Raw genomic sequence first — 24913 nt, 5'->3', positions numbered from 1 at the left:
TTGTCTTATCTCTGTTTTATAAAACCCCTAGGAAAAAAAAGATCTTAGAGAACAGAGGTTTATTTAATAATCTCTGTCATTGCTTCATTCCCCACCATTGGTTCCTGCTTTTGCTGTAGTCTGCAGTAGGCAGTGACAGTGCCTGAGCTGATGACTGCACACAGCTAGGCTTTCAGATGAAATTTGGCATTGACAAATGTCAGCCTTAGAGCCCGGGGATGTGTTATTGACAGTGAGAGCAAAGGGCCTCATGGGAATAACAGTGTTTTTGTATATTCTTTTAGGAGCTGTCTTTTGCAATCAACTCTGTTTATTTCTAGTATTCCTCCCCAGTTGAATTTCATTTAAATTTTGGAGTATTTCTGTTAGGTCTTGGAGGGAAGGGCCACCACCACAAGCTGTATGTACCTGTGCTGGCCAGTTGGAGACTAGGCTTGCCCAAATCAAGTACCCTTCCTCTGGTGGCAGGGGGCTCCTTCAGCTCTCATGGAAAGTGTTCATCTGGTCTCCTCTTGCTGGAAGGCTCTTGAGTGTCACAGGGTGCTATTGTAAATGCAGGTCCACTGACAAAGGAAGGAATGATGAGAAAGACTCCATCTTATCAGAAGGCTAATTTATTACTTTATTATACTATATTATATTAAAGAATACTATACTATACTAAAGAATACGGAAAATATACTTACTGAATGCTAAAAAGATAATAATGAAAACTTGTGACTCTTTCCAACACAGCTTGGCCCTGATTGGCCAATGAGTCAAAACAACTCACACCAGAGTCCAATGGAACAATCACCTGTGGGTAAACAATCTCCAAACACATTCCACATGAGCACAACACAGGACCAGCAAATGAGATCAGAATTGTTTTTTTCCTCTGAGGCTTCTCTAACTGCCTCTCAGCTTCCCAAGAGAAAAACCCTGGATGAAGGAATCATGTTCAGAGAATGTGAATGGCACATGGTGCTGCAGATTTGTCAAAAAAAGAAGGAGGTGGTGATAAAGAGCTATATGTGATTTAGGTGGATGAGGCTCCTGATGTGTCCCTTCCCTTTGGCACATCTAGCCCCACTGGGTGCCTCACTGAGCACTGTAATTCCTGGCACTACACAACCTGCCTTTACAAAAGGCTTGTTTCAATGCAGAGTCCTGCTGGCCTTCTGATCCCTGGCCTTTCTGGTGCTTACAGCAGCCTTGGGGCTCTGCCTCTTCCCATCTGTGCAGTGTCTGTGCTGGCCTTGTCTTCTCACCTGTGTTTGCATCTCCCTTGCAGGTCTGGATGGATGCAGGCACTCAAATCTTCTTTTCGTATGCAATTTGTCTGGGATGCCTGACAGCTCTGGGCAGCTATAACAAATACCATAACAACTGCTACAGGTAACTGCTGCCTTGAGCCTTCCCCTCTCTGAACGGGAGGGATCTGCTGGAGCCTGCTGGCCTTTGCAAGTGTCATGACTTTTGTTTCTACTCAAAGCATAGGAAAACTCTTTCCAGGTGTTTTCTCCCCAAATCCAGTTCTCTGTGCTTTATACCCAAGGGAATTGTCTATCTGTCCCCTCTTCTACACTCTGCGAAGTTGGATGCTCTTCACTAGCTTTGTGACCCCAGCCCACACGACAGCCTCCATTATTACATGGGTGCACAAGCAGCTATAGGGAAAGCAGAACGGCGAGATCTAATGGCTCTCAACTGGAGTCCTTCCCCCTTGTGGTTTATCCTTCAGTGGTTCATTTGGACCCAGTGACTGGCATAGCTGTCAGTGCTCTGGGTTCCTGTGTGCTATCTCACATATGAGCCTGCAGATGTGACTTCTGTTTATTGCATGCTGGACTGCAGGAGCTGAAATGGACCAGGTTGCCAGATAGAATCAGGCTGCAGAGTTGAAGTGGTCCAGTGAAAATAAACTCATTTTGCTGTAGGTGTATCCATCCCCAGGGTTAAAAGGCTTGTGTGAGAAGAGGCCCCCTCTCTTCCCCCTTTCTCTGCTGATTGAGTTGCTCCTGGCACTGACTTCTCCCCCCATGTTTTAAATTCAAAGTTGTGGTTATTGCTATCAAAGGTTCAGGGGCACCACTGGCTACATGATCCTTGCTTGGCATCTTTCTTTGCTTTAAGAGTTCATTTCTGCTGCAGGGCTGCCTCCCCAACAATAGGGCTAGGATGCTTGTTTCTTTTCATGTCCCTTCTCCCCCATTCAGTTTTGAGAGAAAAAGCTGTCAGAAGAGATAATGGATCTATTTCTGGCCTTCAACATGTCCTTGGACATTAGCCCTTTGCATCCCTAGTCTGCATATCTAACATGGAGAAATGATAGGGGCTGCTCAGCACAAGGGTTGTAAAGACCTTCTGTAACTGCAGCTGAGGGTTGCTGTAGAAAGGGGAGAGACTTCTGTCTGCACATGGTGCTGTGCTTTTATCCTATATGCTGTTTGGCTCTTCTAGGAACACTGGTCTTAGTTTTGGTGTCAAAACTTCAACTAGCCTTTCCCAGGCATGGACCCAGTTTTAATTAGTCAGTCCTGTGCTCTACAGGCTTGGTTTGGATAAGAAGACAGAACCAGGATTTAGCAGGGGAGAGGGACATCAGCATAGTGCCCCACTTTGTTATACCAGGCCAGGTACTTTGTTATTTCCAGGTCACCTATTCCGGGTGACCTGGAAAAGGATGTGGGCAGTAGAAACCTTTGTTCATATGGCAGTGGTCCCAAGATGGCATCGAACAGCCTTGACCATTTCTTGTTTCCTGTCACAGCAAGGGAATTCCTCAGGTCTTCCTGGTTCCATTTCAGGTGTAAATCTGCAAAGATGTCTTTGATCTGGCCATCCCCTCATTTTACTCTCTACCATGACACCCCTTCCCACCTTCCAGATAATGGGAGAACACCTTTCAGCCCATGCCTTTCCAAGGAGGGTTTGACCTGTCATGGATACATCCAGGGGAAAGAGGGAGAAACACCAGGAAGGATGAGGAACTATTTGAAACATGTGAGAATTTGTATCAAATTATTGAGAATATAATTTGAGTGGAGACCAGGCACTTTATAGCAACTGGAGAAAGAAGGTTTGGGCTTGGGCTTCCCATTGTGTAGCTGGGATTGGTGGCGTGTGGCCTTCCATTCCAGCTGGGAAATCCATTGAGCCTTAGAAACCAAATGCAAAGGCAGAACAATGGTGCTGGGTGCTGTGCAGTCCTTGACAGTGCAGGGAGCTGTGCTTTGGAAGGAGTGATTTGAATTTGTATGATGCAGGGGCTCTGACCTAGTTAACATGCAAGCAGGAGCACGAAGCCCCAAAAATGCTATACAACTGAAGACTGATACAGAAAAATCACACTGGATTTGCAGAGTAACATTTAATAAAGTCAGAGCAGGCCATGAAATGCCAGAAGGGGTGCATTCAGTTTGGTTCAGAATATCTCAGAATGATGCTGCAAATGTTATTGTTGTCCCCAGGGTTGCAGTCACAAGAGGACTAGGGAGACTCAAGCGTAAAAAGGAATTGGATAGATAAGAGATGTTCAGTTTAAAGTGTTGATGGATGAGAATGAGATGAAACAGAGACAAAAGGGAATAGATCAGAGAAAATAAATTGGATGGCGGTGATTATCTTTTTCTCATAATGCAAAGACTAGGAGATAACTAGTAGTGCTGAGAACCCAGAAGATTGTAACTGGTCTGAGAAATCTATTAAAGAAAAAAAAAATGTTCCCTTCTCAGACAAAAATAAACTGTTACATGCTGCTACAGGAGGGACCAGGGGAGAGAGAGGGGAAAAAAAACCCCTGGCATTTAGATGTGTGGGAAGACTATCTCACAAACAAGGAGGTTAGGTGAGCAAAGCATCTTTATGTTGTCCTTGGACAAGGCTTCCCTCGGGGGAGTCCTGCTGTGTTGTCCAGCCTGGGGCATCTTTTTGCAGCTCCTGGTGCTGAGTCAAGCTGCAGGTGTGTTGGGAGAGACACAGTGGCTGTGGCAAATAAGCAGGTGCTGTCCTGGGGGGCTGCCATGAATTGTGGGTCATAGCTGATGCCTTTCCCCCTTCTCCCAGGGATTGCGTGGCCCTGTGCTTCCTCAACAGTGGCACCAGCTTTGTGGCTGGCTTTGCCATCTTCTCCATCCTGGGCTTCATGGCAGAGGAGCAGGGTGTGCCCATTGCCAACGTAGCTGAGTCAGGTGAGTGAAGACCCTGGTAGGATGGGGCTGTGGGGGTGCTGACACTTGAGCCCCCAGCCACCAGGGGATTCTGCAGCTGCAGATTCCCATCCCTTGCTCTCTGCCTCCAAAAAGCAGGGAGAAATGAGTGGACACTCATGAAGTACTGAGATGCAGTAGGTTTGAGCTCAATAAAAGCTGCCTCTAAGGGTGAGGGCTGGGGTTAGGCAGCTGTGGGTCTCTTGTGGGAAGGGTGCTGAGGTGACTACATGGCATATCCCCAGGCTTGTGCTGTGCTCCCTGGGCTCCCAGCCCTTGCAACAGTGAAGCAGCCAGAGGTTGCTGTGTCCCCTTACCTCCCTCCCTGCTTGTCCTTCACTGCTCCAGGAGCCTGAGTTTCAGGCACAGCACGGATATTACCAGAGTGAGAGACTGCATGGCCACAAGCTGTGCCTTGGCTGGGTGGCTGCCTTGGGCAGGTCTGAACCAGCTGTGCTGCTGCTGTGCCATTGCTCTGAAAGCCCTTCTCCCTGCAGGGCCTGGCCTAGCATTCATCGCCTACCCTCGGGCTGTGGTCATGCTGCCCTTCTCCCCACTCTGGGCGTGCTTCTTCTTCCTGATGATTGTCTTGCTGGGACTGGACAGCCAGGTAAAGCTGCAGGAGCAGAGTGATTCCCTACCGGACAAAAGCCACTGTCTCTTCAGGACAGGCTTCAACTTGGCTGGTGGGGAGCCAGTGGGGCTGGGAAGCTGATAAGGATGGGCTGACAGTGGTGGGATCTCTGCTTTTTGCAGTTTGTCTGCGTGGAGAGTCTTGTGACAGCTCTTGTGGACATGTACCCCACCATCTTCCGCAAGAAGAACCGCCGGGAGACCCTCATCCTGGTGGTCTCCATCCTCTCATATCTGGTTGGCTTGGTGATGCTCACAGAGGTATTTTGAGCTCAGACCACCTGCATGGTACTTGACAGGACAGAGTGGGACCTGGTGGGTGGTGAGGTCTTACACTGGGGCTGAGAGCTTGCTGCTGAGTCCCATCCTGCTGCCCTGTGCCTGCAGGAGGCTGCCCTGCCCTTCTCATGCTGTTCGTGTTTTCCCTTCCAGCCCTTACTCCTTGTGCCTGTCACAGTCCTGATACTTCTCCTGCCAAGAGTGATAGTTGGAGCTCTGGACAGCCTATGTTTTTGTTATAAATTTATCTTTACACAGACCAAACCTTTACAGCTGTAGCCTGCTGCATGGGAAGGGGAGTGCCCTTGTCCTTCTCTTTCTTCCTGAATGGAGCTACAGGAACACTTGCTATAAGGAAACTTGTCAGGCCTCAGGGCACCCCTTATCTGTTATACTGATATCGTCTGTATTACCCTTGTAATTGCCTGGGAGCTAAACTGCTCCTGTTTAAAACTTTGAACTCTGCCTAGCAATATGTGTGTGTGGATTGATGCTGCCAGAATGCTCTTGGCACTTTCTGTTTTCATTTGGGCATAACTTTTGGATAAGCTATCTCTGATGTTGTACCTGCAACATTGTGCCTGGACTTACCCACAGGCCTGTTTTGTGAGCAGCCCTGCAGACCTGGGCAATGAAACAGCCAGGCTGCATGCAGTTATTTCCTTCTGCATATTGGGACTTTAAAAATCGATCAGATGGATTGTGTATCTTAAAGGGGGGTTTCCATGCTCACTTCCAGCTAGGTTTTGTCTTCTCCTAAAACATTCCCACAATCTCTGGCAGACAGTTGCCATCTGCTGTGCTGCCCTGCATTGAAATGAAGGGTTGCAGAGACTCCTGAGAGCAGCAGGGTGGCTGCATGTCTCTGTCAGGCCTTGGGCACAAGGGATGTGCCTTTTCTGTAGGGTAAAACTCTTTCCCAGAGAGGGAGATGCCTCTAGCTCTGGGGGAGATATTGAGTTTGTTTTTTGCTCTGGCTCTAGCTCTTTGCCTGATTCTTCTCCCCTCTCTCTCATCTTGCTGCCCACTTGGGCCTTCCCAGGGTGGGATGTATGTCTTCCAGCTCTTTGATTACTATGCTGCCAGTGGCATGTGCCTGCTCTTTGTGGCCATTTTCGAGACTCTCTGCATTGCCTGGGTCTATGGTGAGTATGAACTAGGGGGGGTCCACAGCTCTGGCCTCTCACAGTCTTGTCTGGTTCATTCTCACAATTTTGGTTGGTAGCTTAACTTGGTAGTTGCTTTGTAGTGCAAGGCAGAAGCTAAAACTTTGCTTTGGTGTCCCTGGAGTCAACTGGCAGGAACTTTCTCACAGGAACACCCTGGGGGATCTGCTCGGCAGATATCCCCTGCATGCTCCTATGTGCTCCTGCTTTTGAGATGCTCCTTCCTTGGGAAATTGGAACTGTCTAAAAATCTTTTCTCAACCTGTGTTCAGAGGGTTTGAGACTCAAACTTTTTGAGAGCCCTGTCTCACAGTCTTGACAGTCACCAGATATGGGTAAAACCTGGGCTGAGGTCCTAGCCTTGGAGGTGCTGAGGGGCTGGCCCTGCTGACCTACTGAACTGTTCTGGGAGGATAGGAAGTTAGTCCAGGACAGACTGAAGCCGGCCACACTCCAGAGGAGCTCCCTGACCTGACTGTTGGCTATGGTGAGGCTATTGCACCTAAAGAGTGGTGAAGCAGGACCCTGGACATGCAGACCTTGCTGCCCTCCTTCCCTGGTGGCAGTGAGGGATCCCATCCTTGCTGTCTTCTGCAGGTGCTGAGCGTTTCTACAATAACATTGAAGATATGATCGGCTACCGGCCGTGGCCCATCATCAAATACTGCTGGCTTTTCATCACCCCTGCAGTTTGCATGGTGAGGACACACAGGAGGAAGAGTTGTGGGGAGGAAGATGGGCAGAGCTGGATGCCTCTGAGATACAGATACCTACATATATACAGAGGGATGTGCATATATAGGGGGTTATGTGGCCTGGGCTATGGAGGCATTTTGTTATTTGTGCTTGTAGCTTTGGGGGTCAGGTGTGGGGCTCAACAATGGGGAGTGGCTCAGCTGTGACAGAGGTGTTTGCTGGTGGGACAAGCTCCTTGATGTCATGGCCAGTGTTGCCCTTTTGGGTTTTTGTTGTTGAAATGGCTCCTGAGGTATTAGAAAGTCTTTTTTTCCCAGCTCCACGACTGAAGAAGTCGAGATTCGTCGGTTCTGTTTTTTAAGGTTGTTTATTTTCTCTTATCTATTACATTTTTTCTCTGACCTGCTGAGATCTGTCTGGCAGGTCGGGTTGTGGCACAGTGACTGCCCTTGGGGTGGTGTTAGCTTTTTATACTAAGAACTACGTGTACTTGATTTACAATAATTTTCCAATACCTGTCACCTATGTTAGACAGTCTGTCTCTATTCTAAACCAATCAAACAGTGTCACCACCACAGCAGAAGATGGAGGACATGAAGAAGGACAGAACATGCCCAGATTCCTCTATCTTGCTTCTTGAATCCCCATTCTAAATCCCCACGATTCTACTTTTTCACGCTGTGACAAATGAACTATCATTCTACTCAAAGTCTTGTGGCTTCTAACTCCTCGCACAAAGGAGTTGGTAATTTTTTCCGTGGGCTAAAATCAAAGGCACAGGTGTTTTTGACTCTGTGCCAAGGTCTCGGAGCTCCTTGCCAGGGTCTCGAATCACCCAGGGCAGCCAGAGGAATGTCCTGGGTTCTGACATTGCCCATAGGGGCTGTCCCTGCAAATTCTGTTTTAATGATGGTACATCTGTTGGTGCCCTGAGGTGCTCCTTTTTACCATGAGTCTCTCTGCAGATGTGTTCTTACCAGGAAAACCTCTCTTTGCTCATGGTGTTGATTTACTTTCCTTTTTTTTCTTGGTCTCTGTCACTTTGCCAGGCAACCTTCCTGTTTTCTTTGATCAAATACACCCCATTGACTTACAACAAGAAGTATGTGTACCCGTGGTGGGGAGACACTCTGGGATGGCTTCTGGCCCTCTCCTCCATGGTGTGCATCCCTCTCTGGATTGTCTACAAACTCTCCACCATCAAAGGCTCACTCAGAGAGGTGAGGCTGGTGCTCTGGGATCAGGGCATGGGCTGTGCTTCTGTGTTGACCTCCAGCCCTGCAGTGGAATCATTTGTGTGTTGCAGGTTGATTAGGAGGGAGCCCAGAATAAATCAATTAAATGAGTTAACTGCTATAACAGACCTGTTTTTAAGTTCTGCCATGCTGGAGGGCTGCTCCAAGCTGGCTGCTGCCTCTTGGTACCCTTTTTTCATTTCTTCTGTCTCTTTGCAAGTACCACCAGGAAAAAGGTTGTTAAGATGGAGAGGATAAAAATGATCTCCATGCTGCCCTTAATTGAGGATTGAAAACTTGCTCTGAGAAAGCTCCAGATCCTCTGAGCATTATGGTCAACTGAGTTCACCAGTCTGTGCTGAGGCCATAGAGTTGGACTGGTGGGAATCACTGGGAATTTGGAGTTCCCATCAGTCTTAGTGCTCTGGTCTGTCCTGCTTCCAGAGTGATGCATTTCTGGTTGCCCTGTAATACACTGGAGGGGCAGGGAGCTAGAAAACCAGGCCTTGCTCCAGATAAGCCTCCTATCCCTGCCACAGCTCATGATTTCAGGGTGAGGTTTCACAAACAACACAATCCTGAACCCCCAGGATCCCTCTCATTTCCTGCCTCCTGCAAGTGTTCAAGAATGGCTTGTGACAGCAATGGGCCTCTGACCCCTGAGTCCAGCACACACAGGGAGGAGTGAGAACAGCTGCAGAGGCAAGGCAAGGCTGCACAGCATGATGTGGTATGAGAGTAACCCCTTATGAACTTGTCCCAGTTAAAGCCAATCCTGTGTGCACAGGCTCTGTGCTGATGGAGGATATGACTTGGAGGTACTTTGTCACCAGCCTTCCTTCAGATTGTTTTCTAGCCCTGGCCTGGAGCAAATGGAGGACAGAGCTTTTTTCCATTACCCCTGTGTTAGATACCTCGTGTGCCTTGGGACAAGTGGTTGGAAGATGAGTTTATCCCCTTGGTTTCTGAAGTACTGACTGTCCTTATTTTGGACATCTCTGGCATTTAACGAGCAGATCTGCAGCTGGGCCTGGCTGGCTAAATGAAACCCATGACTGGTAGGGGAGGGCCCAGGTCACTTTTTGTCCTTGCAGCTGTGTTTAGTGTCTGTCTTTGCCTTCCAGAGGTTCCGCCAACTCACCTGCCCACTTGAGGACTTGCCTTCCAGGCCAGGCACAGAACAGCCCCTTCCCTCTACCAGAGCTGGCCTCCTGATGCTGACAGAGCTCGAATCTCATTGCTAGGACCAGTGTGGCTCTCCCTCCCTCCCCCAGGATGTTTTCTATACAGCCTTTGCCACATGTTGGATAACGCAAGGATTCATCATTCACCAAGAAGAGAGGGATTTCTGGGCTGAGCTCCCTTCTCTGGAAGATTTGAAGGTCTGATGAAGAGGCTGGAGATGGTTTGTGTGGAGTTAGCAATGCACCTTAATTCTCTCCCTGGAGAGAGCTCTGAAGGGGCACATCAAGCACCAGTGTTCCTGAGCATCCCCAGGCTTCTGTTGGGCAGAAAGGAAGGACTGACCCTGGAGTAAAGTGTCAGAGTCAGAGCTGTGGCTCCAGTGTGGACTTTGGGAGCTTCTCCATTCATTCCATTAAACCTATGTTTTTCCTGACTAGATTTGCTCTGTCTCTATTTTGTCCCACTGGCATTCCTTGCCCAACAGCGCGTTAAGGTGAGATGTGTGTCAGTCCAGCTGTGCTGGGCACCCAGGTCTGGATCTCTGTTGCACTGGCACAGTGATATGGGAAGGTGGCCAGAGGAGAGGAAGCTTGGTTATGGTAGGAAGGAAAACAGGGAACAGAGTTTCAAAGTCTCCTCTGAGTAGTAGGCCTGGGGTGAAGAGTGCAATGCCACCTTCTGCTGGAGCGACTGCCAGATCTCAGACAGAAGTGTCATCCGCCTTTTGAGACACCAGGCTGTTCCTGGGGTCTGAGAGCAGCATGTGGATTTGTGTTTTCTTCTTGTAAGTGAGGGATCATGGGAAGCATGTGTTTTTCAGTGCTGACTATCTTCCAGGTGCTCTGGAGCCAGTAATTTTGGTTTTCCTGTGAATGGAAGAAGGGCTGTGTGGTGGAAACAGAATCTGCATGTTATGTCAACAAACAGGGCCCCTCGTTTCCAGGCTGTTTGGGCAAAAGAAATAAAACTCAGAGCTTGTGTTTTAAGTGCTGTAGCCCCAGCATCCGAGGAGGGCAGCCAGAGGACACACAACCCTGGGAAGCTGGATGGCTCCCAGGAAACTCTGAGGAAGCTGGAGCCCGGACAGAGCTGAGCCAGCAGCCGGAGGCGCTCAGCTTCCTGAAGCACACAAGGACACTAGTAGGCCCCACGCTACGGCCAAGGCTTCTGCTGCCGCGGGCAGAGGAAGACGCGAATTAAAGCGAATTAGCGCAATCCGCGCCATTAGCCACAAGGTGGCCCCAGGCCCTCAGCCTTGGCGCGGGACGGGGCCCCGCGGGCGGGCGGAGGCGGCGGCACCCGGCTGAGGGACGCTGGGCCCCGGGGTCAGAATGACCCCGCCATCCTCCTCGCCCTTCCTTCCCGCTTCCCTGTGGAGGTTTTCTCTGAGGACATCTGCCTCCCACAGTCAACCGTGATCTCAGAACGGTGCTCCCAGCTGTGGCACGCACGGGTTTAGTCCTGCAGGCAATGGCAAGTTCCCGAGTTTGGTTTTCCTGAACTTAGTTTCCCTTAGTTTAGTGTCCTTGGAGCCTGGACACCTGAGATGGGACACAGGTCTGTGTGGGAAGGAGTCACGGACTTGTGCTGCTGGAGGCTGTGAAAGCCGAGGAGCGGCCGTGCTGAGGGGATTTGCGGCCGGGAGGCTCTGAGGCGGTGCAGAGCTCACCTGCCGGGGGAGCGCCCACGGGGCCGGGCCCTCCGGGGCTGCACTGCCTCTCTTCCCGCCTGGCTGTGGAAACCTCATCTCCCTTTTCCCAGCCTGTTTTCCACACGCACTGTGAGGTGGATGGGTGCCTTTTACTACCATGGGTTGCTCGCTTTGGTAGGTCTGCACCTCCCACGTCAAAGTCTCGAGTTCCTGCATGCCTCCCTCCCTGCCTCTGGAAAACACCGGCAAGTTGGGGGTGCCAGTATTTTCATGGGCAACTTCAAAGCCTCAGAGCTCCAGATTCCCCTGCTACCACTGTACTTCATGCTCATGCATGAGCTAAAGGTAGTAAAGAGCTGAGAAATCCAGGAAAGCCACTTTTGGAAGAGACCCGCAACGTGAGGGAAGATGGAGCCAACCAGCTGCCCTGCCACTTGGAAACGGAACTGGCTGGTAAAAATTACTTCTAGAAATGAGAGGATTGAGTTCAATACAGAAGTTCTAGCAATAGATATTTTTATTCACGTAATATTAACCTTAAACAGAATTATACTTTCATTTTCCAGTAATATCTTTAAGAGGTTTGTCCCACTGGGAAGATATTTCAACCATAATAGAAAACAGTAATTGTTTGCAGCTATCTCTCAAATCTGGGTGATTTAAAAGTCTGCTTGGCTGCATGTAGGCAAAGTATGAATTTGCTGAAAGGCTTGTGACTTGCTTTGTTTCAAAATAGACTGGCATCCAGTGAATTGGGCCTGTGGTTTATTGATCTGGTTATATATGACCCAGGAAATCTCCCAAGCCTGTGCTCTCACATGACCCAGTTGCTCTAAAGCTGTGGATGAGCTAGGTAGGTCAGATAAGCAAGAGAACCAAAGGTTTTGTTGAATACTCTTAAATAAGTGTCTTATTTCTGACATGACTTTAAGCAAAGTATTAGACTTGATGACACCTGGCTTGAAATATGAATCAAGTATATTCTATCTTGCTCATTGAAAAGGTTGATGGACTAAATTTGAAATTAATTTATTTGAAATTTCCAGACATGTCATTTTTTCCACAGCACTTTTAAGACCCCATGCTTTAAAGGAATTTTTTGTGAAATTCAGAAGATGTCAATTTCAGCATATGGTGTTTGTTTATAATTTGGAACATGGTGAAAGGGATTTTCATTTCCTCTAAGATCAGCCTTGCAGTCCGTGGAATTTGCACCATACTTTTGCCAGCTGGGGTGGTGCTGATCTCCTTTTAGATAAGAGGTGCGTGGTCATTGTCTATTTCCCACCTTCAGAATCCAAAACCTACCCATTAGCCTGAGAATTCAACCCATTACTTACTAGATAATGGGCATGACATTAAAGAGCCTTTTTTTTTCATGGATTGTTTTGTGGTGGTGGTTATGTTATGTTCGGTTGGTTTTGATTTGGGTTTTGTTGTTTGGTTTTGTTGGTTTTGTTGCTTTTTTGGTGTTTTGGTTGGGTTTTTTTGTGTTTTGAGTTTTGTTTTGTTGTGGTTTTTTTTTATTTGGTTTGTTGTTTTTTTTTTTTTGGTGTTTGTTTTTTCTTTTTTTCAAATGAGAAATTAACCTAAAAATAAAGAAGTCCCTGAGGTTCTGCCCCAGATCATTGGTGCTTAGAAAGGATGTCCACCCATCTGTCCATGAAAACCAGGCTCTGGTTTTCTCTTTTTGTGTCAGTGCTGCCTGGGGAGAAAACTCAGCTTTCTTTGTCCATGGATGGAGATGCTCACATAGGGCAGGTGAGAGCCTTCAGATCTCAGGGACAGACCCATGGATGAAGATGTACCTACTGTCATGGAGAGCATCCCAAATCCTGGGATGTTTGAACACATGCTTGAGAGTCTTTTCCTTTTGCCTTTAGTGGTAGCTACAGGGCAGTTGCAGAGTGATGCATTGTGAGTTGTATTGCACATTTTGGTGACAAGAAAAGTGGATGTGTTGGATGCCATGGTGCATAAATGGAGAGAATGGAGTAAGATGAACATGTTAACTCATGGGATACATAATCCTGTGGAGCAGAGATTCCCAAATAATCTGTTAAGTGGGTCCTACAGGGGGGTGCAAGTGGGCATACCCCACAGAGCAGGGCGTTTGGCTGAGGCCTTGTGTGCTATTGTGGTTAGCAGCCTGCTGGAGGGGGATCTGGATGGCACAGATAAGGGAAGCATGCATGGGGGAGCTCAAAGGCACACTGGAGAAGCTGTTACTTCCAAGAAATTGCCAGTGGTTTTGTTACCCCTGTCTCCGTCTGACCTGCCCAGAGTTGGAACACCTTGGGCAGCAGCAACAGGTACCTGTCTGTGTCTCCATCTGACCTTGTCCTTTGTGTCCTGGTGCTGCCCTGTGCATTGGAGGTGTTTGCTGTCACATGTCCCACAACACCAGGCTCAGCTACCCTGAGGGAGCAGGGAGGAAAAGCAGGAGCAAACAGGCACATACTCATGTGTCCTCTGCTTGCCTTTGTTCTGTCATCTTCTTGGTCTCTGATCAAGAGTGAGCATTGCTGGGCAACTCAGAGAGGCTGTTAGATTACAGATCCCCAGCATTGCCAGTCCTCCCTCCTGACCCCCTCACCTTTATTGCTGACTCTGGCCCCCTAACCCATTTGCCCTTGCCCCATCCTCTCCCATACCAGGGATGCTGTGAAACAGAGGATGTCTCACCCTGCCTGTACTTTCACAGAAAAGGCCCCTGGCAGCCTCCTCCTTTGTATGAGCCAAGCATAGAAGTGGTGCTGTGGCTGCTGGAGCCTGTCAGGGTTCTGTGGAGCCTCATTAGCTCTTGCTGCTTTGGTTATGTTCACTTGAGATTAGTTACAGTGAAACTGTGGTCAGAAGTCACAGGCTTACTCAAGCAGAAATTAGCCATAAACATGAAAAATAAATTATACCAATGCCTAGGGGAAAGTCCCCTGGAAACATAGTGTTCAGTCAGCAAGGCGTGTTCTCAGATGAAGAAGCAGCAGAACTGTGCCCATGGGGCAATCAGCATTTCACCTATTTTGTTAGCAAAAGTGTTAAAGGATGGGATTAGTCTGGACAAATGAGGGCAGTGGTGGTTTCTCCTGCAGGTGACTCAGTGATGGGGCCAGCCAGGGCTGCAGGCTCCACTGTGTCCAACAACTGTCCCAGCAACTGCCTCTGCAGCCTCTAATGTTTGTAAAGCACAGTTTGGATTCACCCATAGGGTGTCATGCTGACAGACCTCTCCCAAAATCTGGGCTGGGGAGAGATTTGACTCATTTTGGCTTGAAGCCTTGTGTCTTAGGGGCTCAGGGCCCCAGGACTCACTGCTGCCAGGGAACGTGGCCCTGGCGTGGGCTGAGGTTGGCAGCCTGCTCCTCTGGGGTGGCTCTTCAGCAGGCATGTCAGAGCTGGCTGCTGGGAGGAAAGGGTGGGGACACCCAGATGATGGGAAGAGCTAGCTGTTCTGAGAAAAGAAATTGTAAAAGGAGAGGCAAGAGTGCATTGCCAGCTGGCAGGTGGTGAGCAGGGTGGGGAGGAGGACAGCTTTGAGGAGGTGCAGGACAGATCTGAGGTTGGGATCAGCCATCCTTCAAGTCGAAGGCTGAGTCCTGGTCTCCAGCTGCCCTGAGCCTGGCAGGTTGAGGGAGTCTGGTCCTTCCAAAGAGAGTTTTCCTCTTCTGCTCATGAGAGGGGATGGAAACTCGTGCAGCTGGCTCTGAGCTGGCAACTGCAGAGGGAGTGAGCACCTCTATGTGGTTGGACAGCAGTGCTTTCCCAGTTCTCCTGTGCACCCTTGGGTGCAGCGATGGGGATTTTTCAGGATGTGGGAGAGCTGTGGAGATCTGAGTGCTGCTGGTGCGTGAGCTGCTCACAGCAGGGGCTCCCAGGGCTAGGAGGGGTTCGTGCTCTCTGGGGAGGGGGTGCTATGGACATTCCAGGATTTATTGCAAGCAGTGCTTCTGTTTTGAGGATGAGTGTTTAAGAGCAACCTCACCCACACTTATGGAGGAGGAGCCCACATTGTGGGGTGACCTGCAGCCAGGTTGTCACATCCTTTAGCAAACCTCTCCTACCTACACAGCTGCTCAGCTCAGAGTGTCTGCTCAGGGCTGACTCTGCCAGAGAAGGTGGCACTTCGCTGACACCAGTTTGTACCCCCCCCTCCCCCTTCCACCTGAGCTGCTCAGAACGTGATTTTTGCTTTTTAGTCTGGGTCATCACACCAGTGAAATCACTCACATGGAAACTGGTGTGGTGAGATAAATGCGTCCCTGCCCATAGCAGGATTTAAAAACTCTGTGAATTATTGCCTGGTGGGAAGCTCTGAAGTCTGAGTGTTAACTTCTGGTACCTCCCGGCTGGCAAACAGAAATAGCCTTTTTTCCCCTCCTAGAGAATGATTGTCACACATTGCTGGATAAAGTTTTCATTTAGGTTGACTTTCTTCTTGTTTTACCTTAATGTCACAGGTCATTTCCCATCTACAGCTTTGCAAAACCCCTGCGATGTTCCTGTGAAACACTTCAGTATAGATAAATCAAGTTTTTAGGTCAGCTCTGCTTACCTAGGTTTATCTTAATCCCCTTTTCATATCTGGATGACCTCTATTGCACCTTTTCCTCAGCTGTGCTGGGTCATGCCAGTCATGTGTGACACGACAGGCAGTGGCACTGTCCTCCACGAGTAGGGTCAGAGGCAATGCACAGCCAGCGGCACATGCTCCTTCACCTTGCATTCTTTCAGGACTTTGGACACAGCCCCTAAAAGGCAGAAGATGGAGCCTCTCCTGTCTGATACTGATGTCAGATCTCACAAGGAAAGAATCAGTCTGTATTTCTTTGAGTATGGGACCAATCCACTCATCCAGCCCAAGAGCTTTGAAAATGGCCTGCTTGGAAAGTTTAATCCCAAAAAAACCCCAAGTAAATGGAGATGTTTTCCCTTACTGCCTCCAGAACTGGCCTCAGTGCTTTATCCTTAGGATCCCACTCAGTACAGGGTTGATTCCCCTTACACATCTGTCCAGGCTCATTTGTCCCCAGGGCAATCCAGCATGCTCTAATGGGATCTGATTCACCAGGCAGTTCTAGCACCCATGGAGGACTTTGTGGAGACAACATTATAAACGACCTCTATAGAGTGTGCTGCCAGGTAAACCTACTTCTTCCCCACACTGTGGCATTGAGGACTTTTGTCAGTTCCTGCCAGCTTCCCACTGAGGGGCTGAGAAATGCTCCACTGGTGAGTGCAGACATAGCTGAGCATGTGCTGGATATGTCCCATGTTCCCTCCCGCATGCTAGTCTGGTTTGACCACGTGGGAGCATGAAAAGATCAATAAGAATTTGTCAGGCACATAAGCAGACAAAGCAAAATACAAAAGAGTGATAGCATTAAACCACAACCATTAACAAGAGAGAAAAGCTGAGCTGAAGTATCTTGAGAAAAATGGTGTAACTGGAATGCTTGCTACTGATGTTGGTCATGAGAAGCTCTGGAAAAGCAGATTAAAGCTGAGATGGATACAAAGAAAGCTGCCAGGGCAAAACCTCAGAGGGATTGCTCACTTCTAGTGAGCACCCAGACACTATAAAGACTTCAGCAGTGCCTCTCCTTGCTGACAGAGCTCTGTCCCTGAACTGTGTTTGTATTCTTAGCATATGGCACAGGCATAGAGGGGTGTGCATGACCCCAGAGCAAATGTTCCTTCTTCACCCACACTCTGCCTTTTGCTCCACCTACCTGATGGTGTTGGTGAGACTTGAGCTTGGCCACAGAAGGTTTAATGTAATGCTCTGTGGAGATTCATTCTGCATATTTGTAGGATGACATTGAGGGACGCCCCTATCTCACTAAAGTGGTGGAGGCCTAGAGCAGTGGGAATATGTGGCAGCCAGCCTGGGCCGTGCTGTGGGGTCTGCCAAGGGAGAGTTCCTGCCCTGCAGAGGTCGAGAGGACATGGAGTTACTCTCTGACTGTTGTAGTTGATATTTACAAACTCTAGGCCTTCACCCTGCCTGCCTGTGGCTGCTTTCTCATCTTGCTTTCTTGTCAGGGCCACAGTTCAAGGTTTGGAGAGGTGCATGTTGTAAGGGAACAGGGGAGAAAGTTCTTCTGCCCTGATGCACCTCCCTTCCCTACCTCCCACCACCCACACACGAGCTGGGTGATAATTTGGTGGGGGGAGCTGGTGGAAGGGGTGGGACAGGAGGAGGAGAGAGGGTAGTCTCTGCCTTAACTCTTGCTGTATCTGTTTGGCAGTCAGTGGATTCCCTGCCTGGACTCCAGTGGGACGGGAAAGGATAGGACGGGAGGGGCTTGCCTGGGGGAGACCTGCGCTGGGTTCAGGTGAGTTGGGCGTTTGATCGTTGAGCAGATCTGGCTGGATGTTTGTGTCACCCTGGGAGTGCCGGTGACTCCGGTCCTCCTGCAGCCAGCTGCTCCATGCCAGCTGCTTGCTGTGCTCTGGAGAGTGGGCCAGCAAATCTGCAAGGGCAAAATCTTCCCAAGGTTAAGTAAAGCAAGAGTGAGATGGACAATAAGGAGCAAATAATCAATTTGGATCAACCTAGGGAAGAGGTTTTTCTTTCAATGGTTCCTGTGGAAAAAGAAAGGACAAGCTGAGATGCTGCACAGGGGGTACCAGGAAGCTGACAGCAAAGAGATGCCTGAAGGATGGGTAATTGATCCTGAAGGTTGTGGCAGCAGAGAAAAAGGGAGAGAGTGACAGGTAAGTACTCAGACAGCAGAAATATTGAGAAGAGAGACAACAGTGAGTGAGACAGGGACAGGGATGAAGGGCAGAGCTGTATGGTTGATAATAGGTACAGGAGCCAAGGCACTAGGAGTGGAATAGGCTGTAGGCATTTCAGCTACTGCCAGCATGAGTCCTCTCCTCTTGTGCTGCCCTGCAGCTGTGCTGACCCCAGTGCATTGACTTGGGAGCTGCAGTTTTAAAAGATGAGCCTGGGAATGCACTGCTTGTTCTCCTTGCCCTGAAGTTTTCATCAAATTTGTTCCTGTAGGGCTGAGGTAGGGAGACAGCTCAGTTTCTGCATGTGCTAAACTCTTGAGATCTGTGGGCATATTTGTGAACGAATGCAGGCAGAACACATAAGGGTTTCATAACACCTGATCTGTGTCTTCTTAAATCAACAGTGCTTTTAAAGTAATCACTACTAATCAGGGCTTTCATCTCATGCCAGTGGAAATACCATTGCCCTAGTTTTTCCTCTTTGACAGCTGGTGATACCAGAGGCTGAACCTTGGACCTGACCTTTGCAGCTCTGCAACAGCCCAACTTTTCTGGATTCATGGTTGCAGATGTGGTCCTTGCAGAGGGCAGGCTAAAGAGTCTGTGCTGTATCTCTACTTGAGACTGTGGTCCTGGGCAGGGCTAGAGGAAAGTTTGGGTGCCCCAGGCTGGAGAGCAGGTACCAGGCCCCTTGGAAGGGTGCAGGTGGGATGCAGTCCCACCACATTACAGTGTGGCATTATGGCAGGAGCTGCTGGAAAACACTTAAGGCACTGCTGGAGTCGTGGTCTCCATGCGCCTCTGCCTTTGCTGATTTCACCTGATGTGAGTCATCCTGAACACCAACTGGAGTTGGCTGAGCCTGCCCAGAGACTGACACGGGGTGCTGGGCTTGTGCGGGGCTGAACAGGGAGCACAGTGTGGGGACAATCATGGCAGGGAGCTCTGTGGCCCTGCTCTGCTGCTCTGTGCTGGCCACATGTGTCTGTGCTGAGGGACCAGGCTCTGCCACACACACTTGGCTCCCCTCATCCTCCCTCCTGGGAAGCATAAGGAAATGTGTTATGCCTCAGCCTTGCCTGGCTTTTGGAAGTGTCTTGCTTGAGTGCTCTTCTCCTGTGCTTCCTGTTTCTTATTGCTGACAGCAAGTGTCCCCAGGCTGTGCTTTTGGGAGGTCAGGCAGGGTGTGCCTACCTGGAGGAGTTTAGATACAAGTGCCTAGAGCAGTGTGATGCCAAATTCCCTGTGCTTCTCTCCCACCTCTGAACCACTGGCTGCAGTGCTGGCTCCTCTGCTCTCCTGTTCTAGCAACTTTGCTTCCCACTCTTCCCTCAGCCCTCACCCCCTGCTGCAGGTATGGCAGCAGCTGGCCAAGCAGGGCTGGGGGCTGGCAGCCTCCATCTCTTCATCTGACCTGCCCAGGGCTGCTGACTGGTGTCTTGCTCCATGAAATTGCTGCCCCAGAGAGGTGGCAGCCCTGCAGGCATCCCACAGACTCTGTCTTGTCCCTGTGGAGCACCTCTGGGCTGCACCACAGGTCGCTGCCCCATTGTGCAGAGACCTGTTTGCAGAGTGAGTGCTGGAGCAGTGTGCCTTTCACCCTCTGTGCCATTCACCTGCTCTGCTCTCCAGCCAGTGACAGGAGCTGTGCTGGTCACATGCTTTGGCTGCACACAAGGACCTCTGAGCCAGCCAGATGCAGCCCCAGGATATTGGTCTGACAGCTCTAGCCATGGGGTGGGTGGCACAAGGGGCTCCACTGGGGTCTGGCTGGATCTGTGGCTGTACCAGACCTATTGCTGGTGCTCTGTAAGAAGAATGGATCCTGCTGTGACTGGCCCTCCTGCTGTGTTGCACTGTATATAGCCAGATTATGGGCTGAGTGGAGATCTTGAGATTATCTGGTTTGGTGCAAAGATTGGTTTCTAGTCCTATTTAGACACCATTTATGGACTTCATAAGTTAGTCATGATTTTTTTTTTAGGCTAGAGAAAGAAACCACCTCTGTGTTTCTGTAGCCCAGAGCAGGGATGGTGATCCATGGACACCAATAGAAACTCATCTGGCCCTGGGAACAACAGCCTACCTTGCTTTTAGCAAGAGATTGGCTATTGATCCTCAGAAAAGTCCAGCCACTGTTAGAGGCTTCAGAGGGTCTTCTGACAAGCAGCCAAAGACAGAGCAGGACCCACTTGGCACCCTCCTGCACTGGGGGTGTGTGCTCTTGAAGGGTGATGCTCTATAATCCTTACATCTTGTATTGCAGATGTCCATGCCATCAGTGAACTCACTCATAAGGAACACACTGAGTTCCTTATCTCACTCTTTCTGGTGTCAGTAAGTAGCAAACTCACTGCACAAGCATTGCTCTTATTTCACACTGGAGAAAACATAGGTAGGATCTGATTCTTGTAACAGTCTCCTGTGCCTCATGAATGTTGCTGAACAGATGCTTTGAGAATACCCTGCAGCCCACAGAACCTGGAAGTTAATTAGAAAGTGTAAAGAAGCCAACTAACTTTCAATTGCTTGAAATGAAAGGCATTTTAATTTCAACTGCTGTCCTGGAGTTGATCAGTTTTTCTACATCTTTCCTTGCCTTTCTCGGCTATGCAGCTGGAGTGAGCCATTCTCCGGCAGCATTCCCGTTTGGAAGCAGCAGCTGTCTCTGCTCATGTAGCTGCTCTTAGATTGGCTGGAAAGCACTTGCTTCCACTGCTAATATTTTCTTGTCTGTCTTGCAGAGATGACCAATTCCAGTAGCAGCCCCTATGCACTAATTTACCCGGGCTGGCTCCTTAAGCTGCGCCTCGGCGCTGCTGTTCCTTGCTGAGCCCTGATTTTCTCTCTGCTCCCACAGCCGCCCCCGCCTCCTGCCATCAAAATGCAGTGCAGGGTTTCAGCTGCTGACTAACTGCTGGCTCTGATTGCGCAACCCGAGAATTTTATGTGTCCTCCTGCTCCTTTTGTAACGCAGCCCAGTCGTCTTGCTTCCTGATTCTTCGCTCCCCATCTTAAATTGCAGTTTATGTGCTTCGTTGTTGCTTGTTTCAAAATGTAACCAAGAAATATAAATGCACTGCAGCTGTCTGTGTTGTCACCTGTGATTCTGCAGTTCAGGCAGTACCTTTGAGTGTCCAAGGGAGCTTTAACACTGTGATTTCTCTCATAAATGTTTTCAGCTGCTTTTTAGAGACATTTCTGTCTGCTGTTCCCTCTGTTTCACTATTCCCTCTGGAGATTGTCCTCATCTCATTTGCCTTATGATAAAACAGCAAAATAGGTCAAACGGAGGATGCTAACTTCCCAGCAGTAGGAACTCTTGTCTGACAGCAGTTGGGAACAGGCAGTAAGTTTGCAGAAATAAAAGCTTTAGGATAATTTCTATTGGCTTCGTCCTCTGGTGCCAAAACTCCAGGTGGCTTCTCTCTCATCTTGTCTCACTCTTGTTCCCTGCCTCACCTGAGGAAGTTAAAAAAAGCCCTTTTTAACCCTGAGAGAGGCTGAGGATAGCACCATATTTTGTTTCAAATTATGCTTTATTTTTCCTCTTTTTCTTATTACTGCCTCTCTCCTTCATTGGCATCTTGTTTCCAAACAAAGCCAAAAAATGCTGTTCTCCTGCATATCTGCATTGTGTGTTCAGCACATCATAGGTAACTGCTGAGTGACCACAATGCTTCAGAGATGTCCTTGGTTTTCCTTGCCTTTTGTGACCATACTTGAAGGATCCCGTGGTGGTAGTTGTGGGACAAACACAGTCCAAAATTTGTGACCAAGGGGAGACTGTTTTGCCTCATTCAAATGTTAAAGAATGGAACTTGTTGCTCTGGGTCTATGGCTGCCTGCATGCTGTCTTCTCTCTTTCCAGGTCCTCAGGAATCCAGGTGTATTCTTGTTTTCCCAGCCATAAATCTTCAGGGGGAAAAAATTGTGGCTATCTCCATGCACCAAGCCCAGTGCCAAATACTGTACCATTTCCTATGGAGCTGCATAGAGGGAGCTCACTGCTCTCTGTGGGAAGATGACAGGCTACAGGTCATTTCTGAGAAGGGCAAAAAAAACATCTCTTCCAAGTGCTGAGGGCTGAAAATACAGCAGAGCACCTCTGGAAGAGACAGGTGGGGTCAGAGGGAGCTGAGGAAGGAAGGTGGTGGTGGGAAGAGGATCCAGGGGCAGGGTAGACTCTGTGGATTTCATCAAGATGGCATTTTAGCAGTTGGAAAAACTTTGTGGCAGAGGAAAAACAGAGTCTGGGAATGAAGTACTCATAGGATTTTTCTCCAAACTTTGGTGAAGGAACAGCAGAAAAAGTGCAGGAAAGCAGTGAGGGGCACAGTCTTTACTCCAAACTCATGTATTAAGGAGGGGGCAACCAAAGGAAGAGGAAAATGTTTGCCTGTTGGGGAGGATGTAACCCAGTAGGTGGCTGTGACTGCTGTGGGAGAACCAAATTGTTCCTAGCTGGAAACAAGAAGTTATTTGAGTCCCCATCTGGCCTAAGAACATATAGAGCAGGGGCACAGTAGGATTAAATGTTTAGGAAAAGAGCCAGGAGGTGTATGAATAGGCTTTCTCATAGAAACAGTAGGCGAAGCAGAGAGGGAGGTAGTGGGGGTGTGTAATGTGCATGGCTTTGTCTGGGATAGGAGAAGTTGTATTTCATGCCATGAAGGGCCAAAACTTTAGGCACCAGTTTAATCCACCATCTGTCCTACTTGAAAAGGTTTGATTTCATAGCTGGGGTGATTTCCCCCTTCTTAAAATAGAAAAATGAAGGCAGAAGCACTGTGTCTCCCCTGCTGCTCTGTGTTTCTCCCAGCTGTGTTCCTCATTTTAGCATCCCAAATTCTATCCTTCATGTTGGCCTATTCAGGAGTCAGAGGACAGATAAAAAGTCCTGGTCCAGGTGTCCCTGAGCTGGAGGCTGGTGACAGGGTTGGGGCTGTGGGCTGGCGCTCATACATTCTCTTCCCAGGGCTAGGTGAGAGGCGGTGATTCTCTGATTGTGACCTTCCTCTGTGCCCATGTGTGAAGCAGGTCTAGCAAAAATGAAATAAAAACACAAATAGAAGTAGAAATAGGCTGGCTCTTGGATCCATCTTATGTTAAAAGAATAAAACCAAAGAATTAGCTAGGCTTGTCCTGCGAGCTTCCTGGGACATCCTCACCAAACCCAGACTTAAACATCGCTGTACTTGATAATGTGCCCTGGACTGCAGTAAATTGGAATGTGCCAAGGACCATGACAGATCAAACATGTTTCATTAAGTACGTGTTACTTTTTCTCTCACATTTGACAGTGCGTGGAGCTATGCTCCTCTGAGATGAGGAGGCTGTGCTGCAGCATTGGAATAAACTGATTAGCCAGCTAGCAGGCCTTGCTGCAGGCAGGCAGTGGGGAGAAGGGCCCTGCCTGGGCTTCAGAAGCTGAGAAATGGCTGTCAGGAGGGCCTGATGATTCCATCTCCCAATCCAACCCAGTAGAATGGATAAGTGAAGAGGGCAAATCTGAGACTGCTGAGCTGCTGGGGAGCTGGAGAGCTGCAGCTGCAAGCCAGCATTTAGGGTGTGTGCCTTGATTCCTGGGCTCCACCACCTTCTTTAAATGTGGGGTTAGAGGTTTGTAGGGCCCGTTAGAGGGCTGATTCGCCTTCCCACTCTCATGTAGATCCACAGGTGTTGTAGCCCTTGGTGGTTTGGATCAGTGCAAGCCATACCAGCAAACAGTTGCTTTCCAGCAAATGGACCATGAAGGGCAAGGACTGGAGATAAAACAGAGGTTGCTTCCTCAGTGCCCTCATGCCATCTGTATTTGACACCAAAACTGGTTATGCCCGCTGCAGTACTACCCAAATATAGGATCTTACTGGCAATAGTTCTGAAAACCTCTCAAATCTGCTGCTGGTAACAAAGCAAATAGGATGAGCCCTTCAGGAGAGCAGGTGGGGGAACAAAGCCTGTTGTTGCCTAGGGCATTTAGAGAGCAATTGGTGTATTACACTGTGAGATCTGATTTCCTTTCATTACTTGAATAACAGGCAGGAAACATGCCTGTGTCAAAGAACTACTTGCTCTGCTGTGAACATTCATTAGAAGTTGTCTTTTCATACACAAGCATCTTTCTTTGCCCCAGGGCCTGATATATCCCAAGGGTTAGCATTTAGGAAATGATTTCCTTTACAGAACTAAATGAGACACTGATAATGATGCTGTCTTGTGTGGATAAGTGTGAGCATGGCCCACCAGCTCCTGCTCCTGCTCCCTCCTTGCCTCGTTGAAAACTACACCCAAACAAGTGCCATAGTGTTCCTTGGCTGCTGGGACAGTTAGATGTCAGGGTTTATACTTGCTCTTATTTCCAGTTAGGTCAGGTTCCCTGGTAGTCCCTACTCACCATGAGATGGCTCATACCTGGTGTTTGTCCAGAGGGACATGACTGGAGAGACACCAGGCACAAGGAGGGAGGGAATAGTTTGGCATCATGGTCCTGGTGCACCATCCTGGTGCAGAGGGTCAATAGAAGATTTGGTGGTCCTATAAGGTAAATGACATCAAAGGTGATGAAGTCCTGCTCACCACTGAGCTGCTGACTGGGAGAGATCCTTGGCCTGAGCTCCCTCCAGAGCCAAGGGAGAGAGCAAGTTTAAGTAGTCCAGAGCAGATCCAGGGGCAGTGGAAATGTTGAGTGTTGTGAGTGATGCAGATTGCTGTCTCTGTTGCTCCCTGAAGATGGGGATGTTCCTTTAGGTGGCAGAGAAGGAATGAGAGATGTGCTATTAAAAAACTTATTGAACCACCAGCAAAATGAATTTGCAAGTTGCTACAAGGGAACAAAACCCTGATTTCTTTGCAGTCCTAGCTGGTGGGAATGGAAGCAGAGATGCTGCTGCTTTGGAGAGACTTGTTTCCAGTGTATTTTCCTAATCTCAACGAGGGACTGTGTATCCCTTGCTAAAGCAAATCACTTCTAGAAAGGCCAACTTCTGCTCAGTAATGCCACCAGTTAGATGTACCTAAATTTACATATTGATACTGGAACCACATCTTATTGTGGTGTCTGGTCCCTTCATTCCTCTTCCCACAAGCATGTCCTGCAGCAGCTCCCTACACCCCATGCTCTCCTTTTCTTCTGTC

At 48.9% G+C, this 24913-nt stretch overlaps 1 protein-coding gene across 1 annotated transcript in view; it reads left to right on the top strand.

Moving 5' to 3' along the window:
• Nucleotides 1-9443, top strand: part of LOC311153928 (sodium- and chloride-dependent GABA transporter 2-like) — a gene marked incomplete at its 3' end in the record, with an annotated part of 32467 nt that extends 23024 nt beyond the window's left edge. The window contains 8 exon segments of the mRNA XM_084206050.1: nucleotides 1274-1377; nucleotides 4048-4172; nucleotides 4688-4800; nucleotides 4947-5084; nucleotides 6145-6247; nucleotides 6866-6966; nucleotides 8014-8184; nucleotides 9324-9443. Coding sequence (XP_084062176.1) covers nucleotides 1274-1377; nucleotides 4048-4172; nucleotides 4688-4800; nucleotides 4947-5084; nucleotides 6145-6247; nucleotides 6866-6966; nucleotides 8014-8184; nucleotides 9324-9443 — 975 coding nt within the window.
• Between the last annotated feature and the right edge of the window lie 15470 nt (nucleotides 9444-24913).

The sequence above is a fragment of the Fringilla coelebs genome (genome assembly GCF_963513975.1).
Source record: "Fringilla coelebs genome assembly, chromosome: 5".
NCBI classification, from domain to species: Eukaryota; Metazoa; Chordata; class Aves; order Passeriformes; family Fringillidae; genus Fringilla; species Fringilla coelebs.
This window is presented reverse-complemented; position numbering and strand designations above follow the sequence as displayed.